General features: G+C 42.3%; 1 protein-coding gene across 1 annotated transcript in view; it reads right to left on the reverse strand.

Annotated features, from left to right (window-relative positions):
* LOC311148387 (tyrosine-protein kinase ABL2-like) overlaps positions 1-18,662 on the reverse strand; it is a 38,223-nt gene extending 19,561 nt beyond the window's left edge. Inside the window, exon 1 of the mRNA XM_084185343.1 lies at positions 18,100-18,662. Within this exon, the coding sequence (XP_084041469.1) occupies positions 18,100-18,301 (202 nt within the window). The 5' untranslated portion in view covers positions 18,302-18,662. The remainder of the gene's footprint in view (positions 1-18,099) is intronic.
* Positions 18,663-19,027: the final 365 nt, after the last annotated feature.

Genomic DNA, 19,027 nt, shown 5'->3' on the forward strand with positions numbered 1-19,027 from the left:
AGTGTTCAGGGGAGATCTTGACAGCATCGGAGTTACTTGTCAATTAGGTTATTCTAAGAATATTTATTTACTTTGTCAGAATTACATGGCCAGTATTGAATAGAGGAGAATTCTAGCCAATTTTGAGCGCTTGAGAGATGGTTTCACAACCAGAGTATGCACCATTGGTTTCATCAACTGCGCACCCGTATCAACTGCGTGTTGGCCATTTGCGGTTATACACGAGTGCCGGTGGAAAGTTATTTTAGGACATCGGACATGACATTAATGCATGCTAATAGCTACAAATGGTTATCTAGAGAGAGAGCCAATTCAAAATACTACATGACCAAAAGTATGTAGACACCTGCTCGTCGAACATCTCATTTCAAAATCATCGGCATTAATATGGAGTTGGTCCTCCCTTTACTGCTATACCAGCCTCCACTCTTCTGGGAAGGCTTTCCACTAGATGTTGGAATATTGCTGCGGGGACTTGCTTCCATTCAGCAACAAAGGGGCCTAGCCCGAACCATGAAAAACAGCCCCAGACCATTATTCCTCCTCCACCAAACTTTACAGTTGGCACTACACATTCAGACAGTTAGCTTTCTCCTGGCATCAGCCAAACCCAGATTCTTCCGTCGGACTGCCAGATGGTGAAGAGTGATTCATCACTACAGAGAACACGTTTCCACTGCTCCAGAAACCAAATGGCGGCTGACTTGTTTGAAAGGTGGCATCCTATGACGGTGCCACGCTGAAAGTCACTGAGCTCTTCAGTAAGGCCATTCAGTAAGGCCAATGTTTGTCTATGTCAGCAACGGGTGTGGCTGAAATAGCCAAATATACTAATTTGAAGGGGTGTCCACATACTTTTGTATATATAGTGTATATTGTGTAGTTTGGCTGGGTATTTAGTTTGTTCACACAGCATGGCTTTTCCAGGATTTTCATTACTTTACAAAAATTGTATAACTTACTAGCAATTATTATCAACAACTGCAAACGCGGCTAGGCTCAATTTGATCTCAAAAATGCATCTTGAGACTGCATGACATCTTGCGACCACCGCAGAGATTGGGAGGATAGGGAGCAAACCATTGCATCAGGACGACACTGAACCAATTCTGATTGGAGTAGCCCAATTGTTTGATAGTGATTTTTGCAGGGGATTTTCTTTTTTACTTGTCCATTCTATAATCTGTTTGTCCCCCAAAACAAAACACTTGCCCCGGGCAAGCGTTAATGTCGAGCCCTGTCTAATGATGAAACTTTCCTTGAACACTGATCACCCAACTATTTAAAATTAGGCCTACACATTTAGGAAACACACACTCAAGATTAACATAATTGATTCACAACTTTTCCTAAATCAGGCAGATTAGGGTGAATAGCTGAAGTTTGATACAGACAGCTTTAAGTAGCTTTCGTAGTGGTGGTTGTTGTGCAAACTGTAATGGAAGAGGACAGCACCAAAGCCCTTAAGGTCTGGTCAGCACCTTAGTGGCGCTAATAGGCCTTACTGGCAGGACCCCTCCTCAACCCCCCTACCCATCTACATCCTGGTCCCATAAATGTCAGTGAGCAAATAATGAGACGTTAGGGTGCTGGGAAATGCCATGTATCATTCATCTACCCATGCTCCACTAAGCATGCACCAATTACAGACTGAGCAATGGCCTGTAAATCAGTCATTTTAATAACGGGCCTCTAGCCCTTCGCCTGCCCACCACAGCCCTTTAATTGGTTAATGTGGAGTAAGTGCATCCCCCCAGGCTCGCGCACAACACAGTAAGTGGTGGTCTATATAATTCTCTGTAGTGGACTAGAGCAGTGTTCCCCAACTCCAGTCATTGTGTACCCCCAAAAGTACACATTTTTGTTGTAGCCCTGGACAAACCCACCTGATGAAATTATGAGTTGAATCAGGTTGATTCGTCAAGGGCTACAACAGAAAAGTGTGTGCCGTTAGGGGTACTAGAGGACTGGAGTTTGGAAACACTGGACTACAGGAAGGCCTTCTGCCATGCCTCGCCTTTCCTTTAAACATTTTGGATGCACTTGATATTTGAGTGAGGCTGAAAATGATTCCATACAGAGACTGACTGATGTTCCTATTGATGTTTGCGTCTGATCAAAAGGTGAACAAAATCGAAACGCAGACTATTATTGCCTAAATTAAATCTTTCAATGTTAAGTTACAGTATTGTTTACGTCCAAATCAAACAATGAAGAGTGGAAAATGTAGGAAGTCATAGCATTTGGCATGTGCCTGCTATTGCTTTGTTCAACGCAAAAACTTGAAGAGCACCCCTATTACGTAACGTGTGACGCTCATTGGTCCACTCAGTTTGTACAACCTGAAGTATGTGGTTGGGCCTGGCAGTAGACTCCAATCTGTAAGTGGCTGTGGATAAGAGCGTCTGCTAAATGAGGTAAATGTAGACTACAGTTCCGTTGTGCTAGGCTGTGTGACGCAGCAGAAGGGTGTGGTATGATTGGCATCATCCACCACAAAGACAAGATCCAGCAGATCCCAGGAGAGGCCCAGCTCAGACAGCCAGCCAGACAGAGAGCGTTGGGGAGGGTCTTGCCCAATCGGATGGGGTGATATTCTTCCAGCCCAATAAAATCTGTGTTGCGTAGAATGCGGACGGAATCACAGAATCCAAACATTAAAACGGAATTCAACAATGTATTAAACTTAGTAGGAAATCAACTAAATGTATTGAAAAGACATTCATTAGCCCAAGTTAACATATGACATGAACAAAATGCATTGGTGGTTTGTTTTTTCCTTCAGCCTTCTAAAACGGCACAAGAAAGCCCCTGTCTGTGTGTGTGGTGCACGTGTAGTCTACACTTTGTGTAGCCGTTAGCGATGATGCTAATGATAACCTTCTTCTGGTGGTGATGAAAAGGCTTTCCCAAAAACCTTTGAAATTAAAATGTTAACTACAAAGTAGCCCATGCCTACCCGGTAGAATGATATCATGATTATTTGCATCAATCCAGTGGCCATTTGTTGTGCAAACTCTGCAATCACATGAGTGCTACAGAAACATCGCTAACCAAACAAAAGTCTCTGGTGCGCACCTTGCATTAAAGGATAATTACACCCCAAAATCCAAATTTCTTCTATTTTTCCCAGACCTCAAAAGTGGTCTGCTGATGTCAGGGCTCGACATTAACGCTTGCCCGGGGCAAATAAAAAAAATTGTTTAAGAAGCAGATTAGATTTAAGATGTCAAAATAGACAAGTAAAAAAAAGAAAAATCACGCACAAATGTGGCTACTCCCATCAGAATTGGCTCAAAGTGTCCTCCGGATGTGATGTGTTGACCACTGTCCCCCAGTCTCTGCAGAGTGCACGGGAGTTTAATTATTGTAGGCCTGCATTGACAGGCATGATCGATCTTTCAAATCATGCAGTCACGAGATGCATTTTTTAATCAAAGCGTGCCATGTGTGCACATTTGTTGATATTCATTGCTAGTTAGTGAGTTATTTGCCCAGTGGTCAGCAGTGAAAATCCTGGAAAAGTAATGGTGTGTGCATCACCTGCGTGTGCAAGTGGGACGTTGTCAGGGGGAGGGGAGGGGAGCAAGAGTGAGACAGAGAGAGCGAGAGATATTTGCACAGCAGGTAAAATAATGATATACAACAGTCCAACTACACTGAACAAAAATATAAAACGCAACATGTAAAGTGTTGGTTCCATGTTTCATGAGCTGAAATAAAAGATCACAGAAATATTCCATTCGCACAAAAAGCTTATTTTGCTCAAATTTGTTTACATCCCTGTTAGTGAGCATTTCTCCTTTGCCAAGATAATCCATCCACCTGACAGGTGGCATATCAAGAAGCTGATTAAACAGCATGATAATTACACAGGAATACCTTGTGCTGGGGACAAGAAAAGGCCACTAAAATGTGCAGTTGTCACACAACAAAATGCTACAGATGTCAAAAGTTGAGGGAGTGTGCAATTGGCATGCTGACTGCAGGAATGTCCACCAGCGCTGTTGCCGGAGAATTTAATGTTCATTTCTCTACCACAAGCCACCTCCAATATCGTTTTAGAGAATTTGGCAGTATGTCCAACCCGTCTCACAACCGTGTCGTTTGGGTAAGCGTTTTGCTGATGTCAACGTTGTGAACAGAGTGCCCGATGGTGGCGTTGTGGTTATAGTATGGGCATGCATAAGCTACGGACAACAAACACAACCGCATTTTATTGATGGCAATTTGAACGCACAGAGATACCGTGGCAAGATCCTGAGGCCCATTGTCGTGCCATTCATCCGCCGCCATCACTTCATATTTCAGCATGATAATGCACTGTCGCAAGGATCTGTACACAATTCCTGGAAGCTGAAAATGTCCCCGTTTTTCCTTGGCCTGCATACTCACCGGTCATGTAAACCATTGAGCATGTTTGGGATGGTCTGGATCAACGTGTATGACAGCATGTTCCAGTTCCCACCAATATCCAGCAACCTCGCACAGCCATTGATGGTTGTCACACCAGATACTGACTGGTTTTCTGATCCACGCTCCTACTTTTTTTTATTTTTAAGGCTTGTGACCAACCGATGCATATCTGTATTCCCAGTCATGTGAAATCCATAGATTAGGGCCTACTTAATTTACTTAAATTGACTGATTTCCTTATATGAACGGTAACTCAGTAAAATCTTTGAAATTATTGCATGTTGCGTTTATATTTTTGTTCAGCACAGATAACCAGCCAAACTACACTGTTTTGAATTGGCTATCTTGCTAGTTAACCATTTAGCTATTAGCATGTATTAAAATGTCATTGTCATGTCCAATGTCCTAAAATCATTTTCCACAGGCACTCGTGTATAACCACAACCACCAACTGCCGACATGCAGTTGATATGGGTGCGCAGTTGATGAAACAATGATGCATACTCCTGTTGTAAAACTTTCAAGCGGTCAACATTTTCTAGGATTCTCCTCTATTCAATACTGAACATTTAATTCTGACAAAGTTCTAAAATATTCTTAGCTTAATTGACAAGTAACTCCTATGCTGTCAAGATCTCCCCGAACACTGAATATTTTAACCTTAAAAATAGATAAACATCTTAGTTAGATACCTCGCCCACCTTAGCCATATGATTTCTGGTTCATTGAATGAGGGAATTATTTTATAAAGACATAAAAAGTATTTGGTTGTAATTGTAATGTTGCAGGGTGGCCAACCCTCCTCCAGGAGAGCCCAGGAGAGCTACTGGGTGGGCAGGCCTTTGCTCCAGCTGTGGCATGAAAGAGATGTATAGTAGCCTAGGCCTATCTGGCATGCACGAACACACCACACTGTAGAAAATCAGCTGCTCAACAGGACCTTGATAAGCTGACTCTGGTGTGTTTGAGCAAGGTTGGGTCAAAAGTGGTTTAAGCATCATTTTGGACTTAGAAAACCAATGAAATTGGATGTTCTATTAAAAAAAAAGTGATTGAGAGTGAAAACCTGAAAATTGTTTGAAAAACAGAACTCTGGACAAACAAAAGAGAAAATGGAATTTGTGAAAAACTAAATGGAATCAGGCAAAACAATTCAACACATTTTATAGGGATATTCGGATCTTCTTCCTGTATAATCAATGCTCAGCAGCATTACTGCAGGAGGAGGATCATTGTTCCTGAGAAACTATCCCAGTCAGCTTTTTCCTGGATCACAGCACCCCACAAACACCACAACACAACAACAAAAAACATGCTACAGGAGGGATGAAAGGAATCATGACATTGACAAAATATATTTGATGGAGCCAAATGTTTTCGAATAACCTAATTCACTCTGGTGGAGCTGTGGCACGAAAGAGATGTATAGTAGCCTAGGCCTATCTGGCTATCTGTGTGCCGAAGCGAGCCTCGCTTGCTGTGCGTCTTGTGATGGATTGTAAATCATGGGCAGCAGAGCAACTCAGCTGTCTTCAGAACTGGATAATTATAAACGTATTAACATTTTGGCCTCATCCTCCCCTCTTATTAGGCTACTATATACGTTTTAGGTAAGTTGTACATAGCTAGAATAATATGGAAATAGGCCTAGACCAACTACGCATAATTTCTTCCATAAGCTTTCCTCAGCTGTAGCAGCCCAACTTGACTCATTAGATTTTTCCACCTGGGAAATTTCACTACTTCTGTCCTAAAATATTTTTATCGCATAGACTCTGATTTTCATAATTATTTCCATTTAAAAGCTGCAACTTAAGGACATTAAACACTATTAAAATAGTTTGGAAAATACTCCTCATAACTTTAATTTGTGTTAATGCTTATGATTAGGCTTTTGGTTGTTTGGTTCGCACGCATGCATCCTTTCTGTCTTATAATGCTATCAGGTGTGCAAATTTCTCATTCAATTTTATAAATCATTATTACCTTAGGACTCCCATGTTTTTGGGTTATTCAAAATCAATTTAGCCTAGAACTCCGTTAGATTCATTCATTGTTTGATCATGAAATAACACGGCAGGAGAAATCTAGCATGCATTAAACTGAGAGTTGCTTAATAGGCAAACTCATATTCATATCAAATGGAGAGAAAATGTAAATGTTTTGGCTTCTATAAAAATAACATGACACCGGAGTGTCCCCTATAAAAATAGACTTTGGCTATTGGCCCAGATAATCCCAAATTCGAGAGAGAAAATAGAAATACAAATTCTGACCGAATATTTTGCTCTTAGCTCGGTCAACATTGTTCTCTTGCTTTGTGTAAATATAACCCATTTATTGAAATAGGCTGAAATCTGAATGTCAACCATGCACAGCCCTGCTGTGCGCTACCTGATCCAATTCTGATCGGATGTAATTGTTTGATATTGTGATTTCTTTACTTGTTCACTCTGACAACTGAAATCTATATTCTGGTTATCCAACTTTTTTTTATTTTATCACAGGACCACAGTGCATTCCGAAAGTATTCAGACCCCTTGACTTTTTCCACATTGTTACGTTACAGCCCTATTCTAAAATTGATTCAATAAATGTTTTTCCTCATCAAGCTAAACAATACCCCATAATGGCAAAGCGAACCTTTTTTGTTTGTTTTTTGTAATGTTTGCAAATTAATAAAAAATAAAAAAACAAATACCTTATTTACATAAGTATTCAGACCCTTTGCTATGAGACTCGAAATTGAACTCAGGTGCATCCTGTTTCCATTGATCATCCTTGAGATGTTTCTACAACTTGGAGTCCACCTGTGGTAAATTCAATTGATAGGACATGATTTGGAAAGGCACACACCTGTCTATATAAAAGGTCCCACAGTTGACCGTGCATGTCAGAGCAAAAACCAAGCCATGAGGTCGAAGGAAATGTCTGTAGAGCTCCGAGACAGGATTGGGGAAGGGTACAAAAACAATTCCGCAGCATTGAAGGTCCCCAAGAACAAAGTGGCCTCCATCATTCTTAAATAGAATAAGTCTGGACCCACCAAGACTCTGCCTAGAGCTGGCCGCCCGGACAAACTGAGCAATTGGGGGAGAAGGGCCTTGGTCAGGGAGGTGACCAAGAACCCGATGGTCACTCTGACAGAGCTCCAGCGTTCCTCTCTGGAGATGGGAGAACCTTCCAGAAGGACAACCATCTCTGCAGCACTCCACCAAATCAGGCCTTTATGGTAGAGTGGCCAGATGGAAGCCACTCCTCAGTAAAAGGCACATGACAGCCCGCTTGGAGTATGCCAAAAGGCACGTAAAGGACTCTCAGACCATGAGAAACAAGATTCTCTGGTCTAATGAAACCAAGATTGAACTCTTTGGCCTGAATGCCAAGCGTCATGTCTGGAGGAAATCTGGCACCATTCCTACGGTAGAGACTGGGAGACTAGTCAGGATCGAGGGAAAGATGAACAGAGCCAAGTACAGAGAGATCCTTGATGAAAACATGTTCCAGAGCACTCAGGACCTCAGACTGGTGCGAAGGTTCACCTTCCACCAGGACAACGACCCTAAGCACACAGCCAAGACAACGCCCAGCCAGAGCCCAGACTTTAACCCGATTTAACATCTCTGGAGAGACCTGGAAATAGCTGTGCAGCGACGCTCCCCATCCAACCTGACAGAGCTTGAGAGGATGTGCAGAGAAGAATGGGAGAAACTCCACAAATACAGCTTGTAGCGTCATACCCAAGAAGATTCGAGACTGTAATCGCTGCCAAAGGTGCTTCAACAAAGTACTGAGTTTTTGTATTTGTAATACATTTGCTAAAATAGCTAAACACCAGTTTTTGCTTTGTCATTATGGGTTATTGTGTATAGATTGATGAGGGGAAAAAACGATTGAATCCATTTTAGAATAAGGCTGTAACGTAACAAAATGTGGAAAAAGTCAAGAGGTCTGAATACTTTCCGAATGCACTGTAATAGGGTTCCTATGTGCTTTTTGAATCTCCAACAGATGTGACATTTCTGTGTACAGTCGTGGTCAAAAGTTGAGAATGACACAAGTATTGGTCTTCAAAGTTTGCTGCTTCAGTGTTTTTAGATATTTTTGTCAGATGTTACTTTGGTATACTGAAGTATATTTACAAGCATTCCATAAGTGTCAAAGGCTTTTATTGACAATGACATTAATTTTATGCAAATAGTCAATATTTGCAGTGTTGACCCTTCTTTTTCAAGACCTCTGCAATCCGCCATGGAATGCTGTCAATTAACTTCTGGGCCACATCCTGATTGATGGCAGCCCATTCTTGCATAATCAATGCTTGGAGTTGGTCAGAATGTGTGTTTTTGTTTGTCCACCTGCCTCTTGAGGATTGACGACAAGTTCTCAATGGGATTAAGGTCTGGGGAGTTTCCTGGCCATGGACCCAAAATGTTGATGTTTTGTTCCTCAAGCCACTTAGTTATCACTTTTGCCTTGTGGCAAGGTGCTCCATCATGCTGGAAATGGCATTGTTCGTCACCAAACTGTTCTTGGATGGTTGGGAGAAGTTGCTCTCGTAGTATATGTTGGTACCATTCTTTATTCATGGCTGTGTTCTTAGGCAAAATTGTGAGTGAGCCCACTCCCTTGGCTGAGAAGCAACCCCACACATGAATGGTCTCAGGATGCTTTACTGTTGGCATGACACCTCAGTCCTCAGCAGTCCAATATCAGTCTCTCCCTGATGTTTTTCCTGGAGAGAAGTGGCTTCCTCGCTGCCCTTCTTGACACCAGGCCATCCTCCAAAAGTCTTCGCCTCACTGTGCGTGCAGATGCACTCACACCTGCCTGCTGCCATTCCTGAGCAAGCTCTGCACTGGTGGTGTCCCGATCCCGCAGCTGAATCAACTTTAGGAGACGGTCCTGGCGCTTGCTGGACTTTCTTGGGCACCCTGAAGCCTTCTTCACAACAATTGAACCTCTCTCCTTGAAGTTCTTGATGATCCGATAAATGGTTGATTTAGGTGCAATCTTACTAGCAGCAATATCCTTGCCTGTGAAGCCCTTTTTGTGCAAAGCAATGATGACGGCACGTTTCCTTGCAGGTAACCATGGTTAATAGAGGAAGAACAATGATTTCAAGCACCACCCTCCTTTTAAAGCTTCCAGTCTGTTATTCTAACTCAATCAGCATGACAGAGTGATCTCCAGCCTTGTCCTCGTCAACACTCACCTGTGTTAACGACAGAATCACTGACATGATGTCAGCTGGTCCTTTTGTGGCAGGGCTGAAATGCAGTGGAAAAGTTTTTTGGGGGTTAAGTTCATTTTCATGGCAAAGAGGGACTTTGCAATTAATTGCAATTCCTCTGATCACTCTTCATAACATTCTGGAGTATATGAAAATTAATGTGTCATTCTCAAAACTTTTGACCACGACTGTACATTACATTCATTCTGGCAGGAGTGTATTAAGTCCTATGAATTATCTTAAATTACAGTAGTTTATGTCTTACGTTGTAGGAGCAGGTATGAACATTTTCACATATCTGTGACCAATGGTTCTCCTCAATTTCTTCCTTTAGATCTGTTTCCCATTTTTTCCTTATTAGGTTCTGAACCATCAGGTAGAGTTTCAATCAACCCTTGATATAACTTGGCAATCAACTTCTTTGGCGTAGGAGCTTCTTTCAGTATCAATCCATATTCAAGTGTGATACTGGATATAAGGATCTCCATGACAACGGATCCTTATCTTTCTTTTTAAGTAAGGTGATTTTAGCCAAACATAGTTACTGGGGAAGTTCATTTTGCTCTAGAGCTGTTGTGAGCATAAGTAACATAGGCTTTAGTAATTTGGGACTAAAAATTCCACTGGGAATACATAATTAAAAGGAGATTTCCCATTTTGTAGACTGATGGCCTCCAACAATATTTCCATCCATATTCATTTTCTCTTGATTCACTTATAATTGGTAAAATGGCTTTAAAGGGATACTTCGGGAGTTTGGCAATTTAAGGAAATTGTCTATATCCTCCTTTGACCTTTTGTTTTCAGATTAAAACATGTTATCACAAACTGTATCAAAGACTGAGTTGATTCCATAAGGCTCCATTGTCATGCTACCATCTGGGGTTTGAATGCTATGGATGGTTAGTTCCTCTTCCTCTTTCTTAATTTGCCAAGCAAGCATTTTCCCTGCACTTTCACCTTGATCAATATATTGTTGCTTGGATTTCATGGCAGCAATCGCTGCAGATAGGGTGTTTATTGGGTTATATTCAAGCTTCAGTGTTCAACTGTTGAAGGGTGTTAGAAATAAATGCTATCTAAACTATGTTGTTTTCTTTCTAAGGAGTGGATTTTCTGTTCTAGTATTTCTAATTCTTCATGGGTCTTCTTTTTCCTTATGTGAAGAGTAAGACATGATACAATTGCTCATATCTGCTTTAAGAGCTTCCCAGACAACAGCTGGGCATACTTCATTGTCTACACTTATTTGCAAAAATATGTCTGTGTGTTGAGATATAAGATACAGAGTTTTATCTCCAAGTAATAATGTGTTGAATCTGAGATTTCTAGTCTTAATGAGGTTGAAAGTTGTGGTGAGGTTTTCACCATGGCACTGTGTGGAGAGACCAGAGAGAGCCTTCTGTGTGGTGTAGAGATACAAGCCTAGAGATGATTACATTAGTTACAAAGCAAAATCACAGTCCAGACAGATTAGCCTGACAGGAACAAGCGGTACCTGCGGCAGAGAATATAACATCTCATTTCAATAGACCGCATGATATTATGGAAATTGTAAGGCAGTGTACAGCAGCAGCTGGTCTTCCATTAGATATGTTATATTTTTCCACAGTTAGGCTACGCTACACTAACTAGAATGAATCCTAAAACTGCAACTGTAGCAGAGAGGACAGACAGCCTTTAACTGAGCGACTGCTGGAATGACCATGAGGATTCAGGCCCGGCTGAAGAGGATTACACAGACTTCAGTGGGTCTCATGTTCCTGTGATAGTACACGGAGCTCGCTGAGATTACATTCCCATTGCTTCCATATGCAGGGCTTGGCCGCCCAATCTGCCCTGCACAAGGCACAGTATCAAAAAGGCTTTTGATAGCACCTGGGTTAGCCACTCTGTGACTCACAACATTCTCTTTGAAATGGGGCAAACGATCCCAGTCCATTGAGAGAGAAATGGGCCCTTTCTGTGTCTGAGCTCCTTGGTCTCACCCCTGCTGCTCAACACAAGAGAGCATAGAGACGACCCTGGCAGCGACACATGAAGTGCCAGATTAATGCAGACTCTGGTGTGTGATTAAACCGGAGGGGAAGAAGAGGGAGGACAGAGGATTATCCCGGGCAAAAGCAGTGCTCAATTTCAACTCCACTAAGATGACAAAGAGAGAGAACGAGAAAGGAAGATGAGTAGAGATAGAATGAAGATGAGGTATTTGAGCTGAGCTTAAGGCACAGAGAGAACAGAGTCTCGGATGAGGGTGATGGTGGACAGACTCAGTCCCGCTGAGGTTGAACGGTCCAAGCCAGGTGCCTGGATCTCTGGATAAGCACTGAGAGCAGTCAGCCACAACCCAGGCCAAGTCCTGGAACCCAATCAACACTAAACAGGTTTTGCATTTCAAATCAGACCTCTTCAGCAGTCCAATAGACCAGTCCCCCCACATGGAAAACCAACAGTACCATCATAATGTTCATACAGCATCAGGGTGGAAATTAAAAAACACTCACCACACACCAAATGCGGGTAGATTTTGGCATTGGCGTTAAGGTTGGGCGGTATACAGATTTTCATACCGTCAAAACTGTTCTTTTTTTTTTTTACACACAAAACAAATTTAGGCTACAGGGATCTTGATCCAGGATGGGATTTAATGCCTCTGCTGTAAGCAAGAATCTTGACATCTATCCACTTAGCAAACCAAATGCAAAGCTGTAGCCCTGAGCTGGATATAATTTTGATTTTGACACATTACATGTATTTTTAGTTATACTTAACTTATAGTTATAAGCAGTGGCGTAGCACCCCCGGCCCCAAACTAAAAAACAATCCAAAGCCCAAAATGTAGAAGTTGGTCAAATTGACCTGAAAGGCTACTAAAGTGTTACATAGTTTTGTTCACACGCTAGGTTGTTTTTCAATATTAGTTTGAGTTTACTGCAACTGTCTGCTGGTAGCGCAGACAGAGATGATCATCTCTGACAGACAAGGAGTGCTGTTACCACACTAATGGCCCACCGCTTAAAGGGGCAGCTGAACATTTTTGTCTCATCTAATGACTCAAATATCTAGGGGTAAATTGTGCTTGATTGAGCATGGAACAGTCCAAAAACCATTTATTCATTTACTGTAAGACTCAACTAATTTAATTGTGCTCCTAAATAACTTATGTACTCCTTGTAAAAAATTTTTTAGCGTTAGAGTCCTGAACTAATAATAATAAAGTCGTATCACTCAGCATTTTGTGGCAGGGCAGGCACTTTGTTGATTCTTAATGTCCAAGTTGGAAAACTGTTTCAGTTTTACTTTTGTATCGAAATTATTTATTTTAACATGGGTAAAAGACTTGGGTGACAAAAATGAAAGCATTGAGCAATATACTAAATTACTTCTTACTAGTAATACTTTTTTGTTTTAGAAATATTACAAGGCATGCTCATCAGTTATTTGTGAATACTGGTGTAACAATGTGGAAAAATATTTTGGCTCGTAAAAAAATCTGGAGTGTCTGGTATATTTTTGTATCTACCTGTCACAGTGGCTGGTGGACCAAAAAGTTAATTTCCCACCCTGTACAGCATTGTTATATCTGAACCTATATGATCTAAGTTTCACAAGAGAGTGAAGAGACAGTAAATAATTTGCCATTCTGTAGTGTAAACAAACTCAGTAACATGATATACCGATAGGTGTGTGAGTTTCAGAGCGCACATGGGAGGTTTCGTCAGCATCTGCAACACCAATGAGTCGACTCAAATCATTTCCTTTCCTTTGATGAATCCTGTGTTTAATGAGAGCAGAATGAGTTCCACTGGGAAGGAGAGGGCCAGGGCACGGTTAATGCAGTCAAAAAGAACCAAGATTAAAATGCTGCCTGTAGTCTCCAGCCTCATGCTTTCACCAGTCAGGCACATGGAGAGAGGGGAAGGATGAATCATTCATGAAGCAACCATCCCAGAATATATACAGTCCACTGTCATAATCATTGTGCTTTATGAAATGCAGAAGCATACACACCCTGGTAAACATGCAAATGAACACAACTGCCCTGCATTTATAGGGATGAAAAGTATGAGACTGAGCTCCTTCTAGTGGCTGAAGGATGCAACTCTGGGTGACACATGCTGGGTAGGGCAGAGGACCCAGTCACCCAGATAAGACACCAAGGGACATTATTACTGCAACACATCAGGTTTAAATTAGTTAAAATCTCACAGCCGCCTCCAAAACTCTATTTTCAGTACTGTGTGATTTATTTTGGTTGTTGAGGCCTTTGCAGATATAGAAAAGTGGATTTATATAATCCAATTTTATCCCTAATGCAAATCATCTTAAATGTATCAGGGATCATGTGCAGATCTCCTTTGTCCTGCCTGCCCTGCAATTCATTCCATTTTATGAAGGCAAGCGGAGAAAGAACACGTAGAGCAGAGATGTTGTTAAATACAGTGCATTCGGAAAGTATTTAGACCCCTTGACTTTTTCCACATTGTGTTACGTTACAGCCTTATTCTTTAAAATTGATTTTTTATTTATTTTTTATTCCCCCCTCAATCAATCTACACACAATTCCCCATAATGACAAAGCAAAAACAGGTTAAGGAATTTTTGCAAACGTATAAAAAAAATATATATATATATATATATATATATAAAAAACAGAAATATGACATTTACATAAGTATTCAGACCCTTTGCTCAGTACTTTGTTGAAGCACCTTTGGCAGCGATTACAGCCTCGAGTCTTCTTGGGTATTACGCTACAAGCTTGGCACACCTGTATTCGGGGAGTTTCTCCCATTCTTCTCTGCAGATCCTCAAGCTCTGTCAGGTTGGATGGGGAGCATCGCTGCACAGCTATTTTCAGGTCTCTCCAGAGACGTTCGATCGGTGTTCAAGTCCGGGCTCTGGCTGGCCCACTCAAGGACATTCAGAGACTTGTCCCGAAGCCACTCCTGCGTTGTCTTGGCTGTGTGCTTAGGGTCGCTGTCCTGTTGGAAGGTGAACCGTCGCCCTAGTCTGAGGTCCTGAGTGCTCTGGAGCAGGTTTTCATCAAGGATCTCTCTGTACTTTGCTTCGTTCATCTTTCCCTCGATCCTGACTCGTCTCCCAGTCCCTGCCGCTGAAAAACATCCCCACAGCTTGATGCTGCCACCACCATGCTTCACCGTAGGGATGGTGACAGGTTTCCTCCAGATGTGACGCTTGGTATTTAGGCCAAAGAGTTCAATCTTGGTTTCCTCAGACCAGAGAATCTTGTTTCTCATGGTCCGAGAGTCCTTTAGGAGCCTTTGGCAAACTCCAAGCGGGCTGTCATGTGCCTTTTACTGAGGAATGGCTTCCATCTAGCCACTACCATAAAGGCCTGATTGGTGGTGCTGCAGAGATGGGAGAACCTTCCAGAAGGACAACCATCTCCACAGAGGAACTCTGGAGCTTTGTCAGAGTGACCATCGGGTTCTTGGTCACCTCCCTGACCAAGGCCCTTCTCCCCCGATTGCTCAGTTTGGCCGGGCAGCCAGCTCTAGGAAGAGTCTTGGTGGTTCCAGACTTCTTCCATTTAAGAATGATGGAGGCCACTGTGTTCTTGGTACCCTTCCCCAGATCTGTGACTCGACACACATCCTGTCTTGGAGCTCTACGGACAATTCCTTCGATCTCATGGCTTAGTTTTTGCACTGACATACACTGTCAACTGTGGGACCTTATATAGACAGGTGTGTGCCTTTCCAAATCATGTCCAATCAATTTAAATTTACCACAGGTGTACTCCAATCAAGTTGTAGAAACATCTCAAGTATGATCAATGGAAACAGGATGCACCTGAGCTCAATTTCAAGACTCATAGCAAAGGGTCTGAATACTTGCGGAAAAAATTAAATGTTATTTTAATGCAACAATTTCTATAAACCTGTTTTCACGTTGTCATTATGGGGTATTGTGTGTAGATCGATAACAAACATTTATTTAATCAATTTTAGAATAAGGCTGTAATGTAACAAAATGTGGAAAAAGTCAAGGGGTCTGAATACTTTCCGAATGCACTGTAAATGTGGCCTATTTCCTAATCAAGTATATGAAACCTGCTCTCAACCTGCTGAACTGTTTATGGGCTTGATAGCCAAATCTTCACTTCTGTGAATTCTGCAAACAAGAGAGAGCCCAAGGCAAAGCCAAATAAGAGGCCATAGTTCCACACAAGCGCCATAAAAGATCACTTGATCAGCATTATGCTGGGTGAGCACTCTAAAGTCATCATGTGGTTGGGGGGAATGCAAGCCTTCTTGGGATTCCATATTGCGTATCAGAAAGATACCATTACCTTCAGCTCCAAATTGCCAAGTAGGCTTTGGTTTTCATAACGCTGCAAAGATAAACTTATTGTAAGAGCCGGACACAATGAATAAATAATAAAGAAATGCCTAAATGAAATTGTGGCCAACAGGGACGAGCTGAGTGAACTTGCCTGTGGGGGACAGGGCGATGCAGAGGCCATTGATTCAGAAGAACTTGTGTGCGTCCCCACATTGAATCACTTCCTTCAGGCAAAAATACATTTACACACGTACTACACACACACACCTCAAAAGGGTCACAGACTGAGGCATCCATCTCAAATAGCCACGGTATCAAATGCAATATGATCATGATGTCATTGTACTTTCATTTGGGGAAAAAATTGGCCTAGGCCTTTTACAACTGACAAACCATACAAAGGATTAACTATTCAACACTAACAACCACAAAACGGCTAAAAGGAGGAGGGCAATGAATGCAAAGTTAAACAAACTGTACAACTCTATGCACAAGGACTACTTCATTTCCACAGAAAATTTTACAAAAAACATTTACTTGAAGAACAGTGGAGATGCAAAGATTGCTAACATAATGACAGCACAGAAAGACGGTTTATGTTTGTCTTACATTTTAAAGTGAAAAATCTGGAGTCTAAGCATCACTGTGGAATTACCCAGGAAGAACCGCCAAATCATCTTGCTGACTGTAAAGAAAAGGAGGAAATGGGCTTTGTTGCAAAATAATAACTTCCTTAGAATCAGCCATGGTGACATAACTCAGCCAGATGTGAAGGGGTCAAATCCTATGAATAGACAAAACCATGTTCGACATACACTGTAGACATACTGCTGACTTTACTCACATGGCCCAATGGTTTCACAACACATTGCTTTTACCCAACAGTGGCACTGCCAGGATAGAAGTGCATCATATAGCCTTACATTAGAATTGCTCCTGCTCGGTCAAGGAGAGAGTTGCACAGACAAATGCTTTCAGACTTCCATTATATTGTGAGGGTTTACAAGGTAACACTTGGCTATGCACCAGTTATAAAAAGGACACTTGGACATTTGAAAGTACAGACAGTGTGCACTTTGCAGGTTTGCGTTTCCAGCTGAAGAGGTTAATTGTGGAGATGTGACAGGTCTCGCTTTGCCCCTGTGCAGAGAGCTGCAAAAACAACTACTGGACGAGCCTTACACTCTCGCCATTCCCATCACATCTGATTCCATGCAAGACTGACTGACCTTCCCTTGGGTAAGGCAAAGCTCAATGGAAGCAGTAGAGACTGGATAGTTGTTGCAATCGTGGATGGATATAAAGTATATTCGTCAGACACAGAATAATAACATTCCCCTCAACTTCTGTAACATAATGCATCCCTAAATGGTCTTACAGAACCTGATAACATAAACACAACAGCAAATACTTCTACAGTTGCTCGGAGCAGGACTTTGCTGACTAATTGTAATACTAGTTTCTCCATAGAAGATCCTTACTGATAGCCTTGACTAAATCCTGAGTGTCATTGACACATAGCAGGCCTAGATAGCAGCATAATGAATGTATGTATATAGGCCTATATCCAGTTTGACCCTCAGAGACCACCAATGTGAGTGTGCCACTGGGGCACTACTACTACATCGCAAGGTTCACCACTGAGGATTTTAGTACCTTAGTTACAACATCTATGAAAGAGAGTATCCTCAAGGAATATGTCTTACACAAACATAATTCAAATAGTTACTTTGCACAACAATTTTCAGCTGAGTAGACTATGTTGTAAAATACAATACGTGCAAACCACTCCAGGCTTAAATGTGGTACTGTTGTGGCTGCCATAGTGAGTTAATGGAGTGGAATTGCCACTGCATCCCGGGTGGCAGAGATAATCGTTTAACAAGCATCTCGGAGTCTAGGTCGCCATAGAAGTGAACGGTCCTTTTTGCTGCTTGCAGCTGTGCAGTCCTGAAACGCCGTTGTCGGGCACACAGTTGACTAGCAGTAAACTAACTAGCTAACACGTAGCTAACTAGCTAGCACGTAGCTAGCAAACGTCAGCTAAATAAATCAGTTTGACTAACTTAACTAGCTAACGTCATTATTTGACATACCAGTTGATAAAATAAACAATGTTATAATAATGCGTATTTTCCTACCTGAATGCTGGGTGAATATATTAATTGCTGGGTCCGGCACGTTGACGGCAGCAACCCTGCCTGGTGGCGTTCCAGTACTGCTGACTTCCCGGGGTCTCCTCCCTGTGCTTCCCCTGTTCCCCTTGCCCGGGTGTTGTTGCGGTGGTGGCGGTTGGAGTCCTGTCGAAGCCCCCTCACCGACGCGGCCTACCTGTTGTCCCATCCCCGCAGTTCAGTGTAAAGATGTTCGGGACGAAGCTAGCCAACCCTACACACTCCTGATTCACATCACCCAACTATGGAGCGGCCTGTTCCGAATAGTCTTCCTCAACACCCTTTTCTCCAACCGACTCCTAGCTAGCTAGCTTGCTATCTCGCTAACGTTAGCTGTTAGCTCGATAGCTAGTATCGGTGTGAAATCCACCCACCTTGCCTCAAACAATAAAGCAAAAGTCACTGAAAACTCTCTGCCAACGGTCCGTGGGATCTCGTGGCAGGAATGTTCAGTCCCCCACGTCCGAGTTTCTACGAAATATGAACCCTTCAGGGTCGTTTCGCCGTGCTCCGACCACTGCGCGCCCCTTCTGCCGCCGCCATCTTTACCGCAGAATAGAGTTTACTATTTAGCAAGAGGATTTCACCAGATCACATTGATTCTTTACCGTCCCCAACGTTACAAGGACCTCAGAGCCACTAGACGGACAGCCCGAGGACCAACCAATGATTATATACATCATTGACCCTCTACCCTATTGGAGTATGAGATTCCCTGGACCAACTACTACCATGATTGCGTTGTTCATTTTACATTTAAGTCATTTAGCAGACGCTCTTATCCAGAGCGACTTACAAATTGGCGCATTCAACTTAGGATAACAAGTGGGACAACCACATCTTCATCACAGTAAGTACACTTCTTCAAACAAGCAGCTGTGAGCAAAGTCAATGC

This window comes from Coregonus lavaretus (assembly GCF_964263955.1).
Source record: "Coregonus lavaretus genome assembly, chromosome: 21".
Taxonomy (NCBI): Eukaryota; Metazoa; Chordata; class Actinopteri; order Salmoniformes; family Salmonidae; genus Coregonus; species Coregonus lavaretus.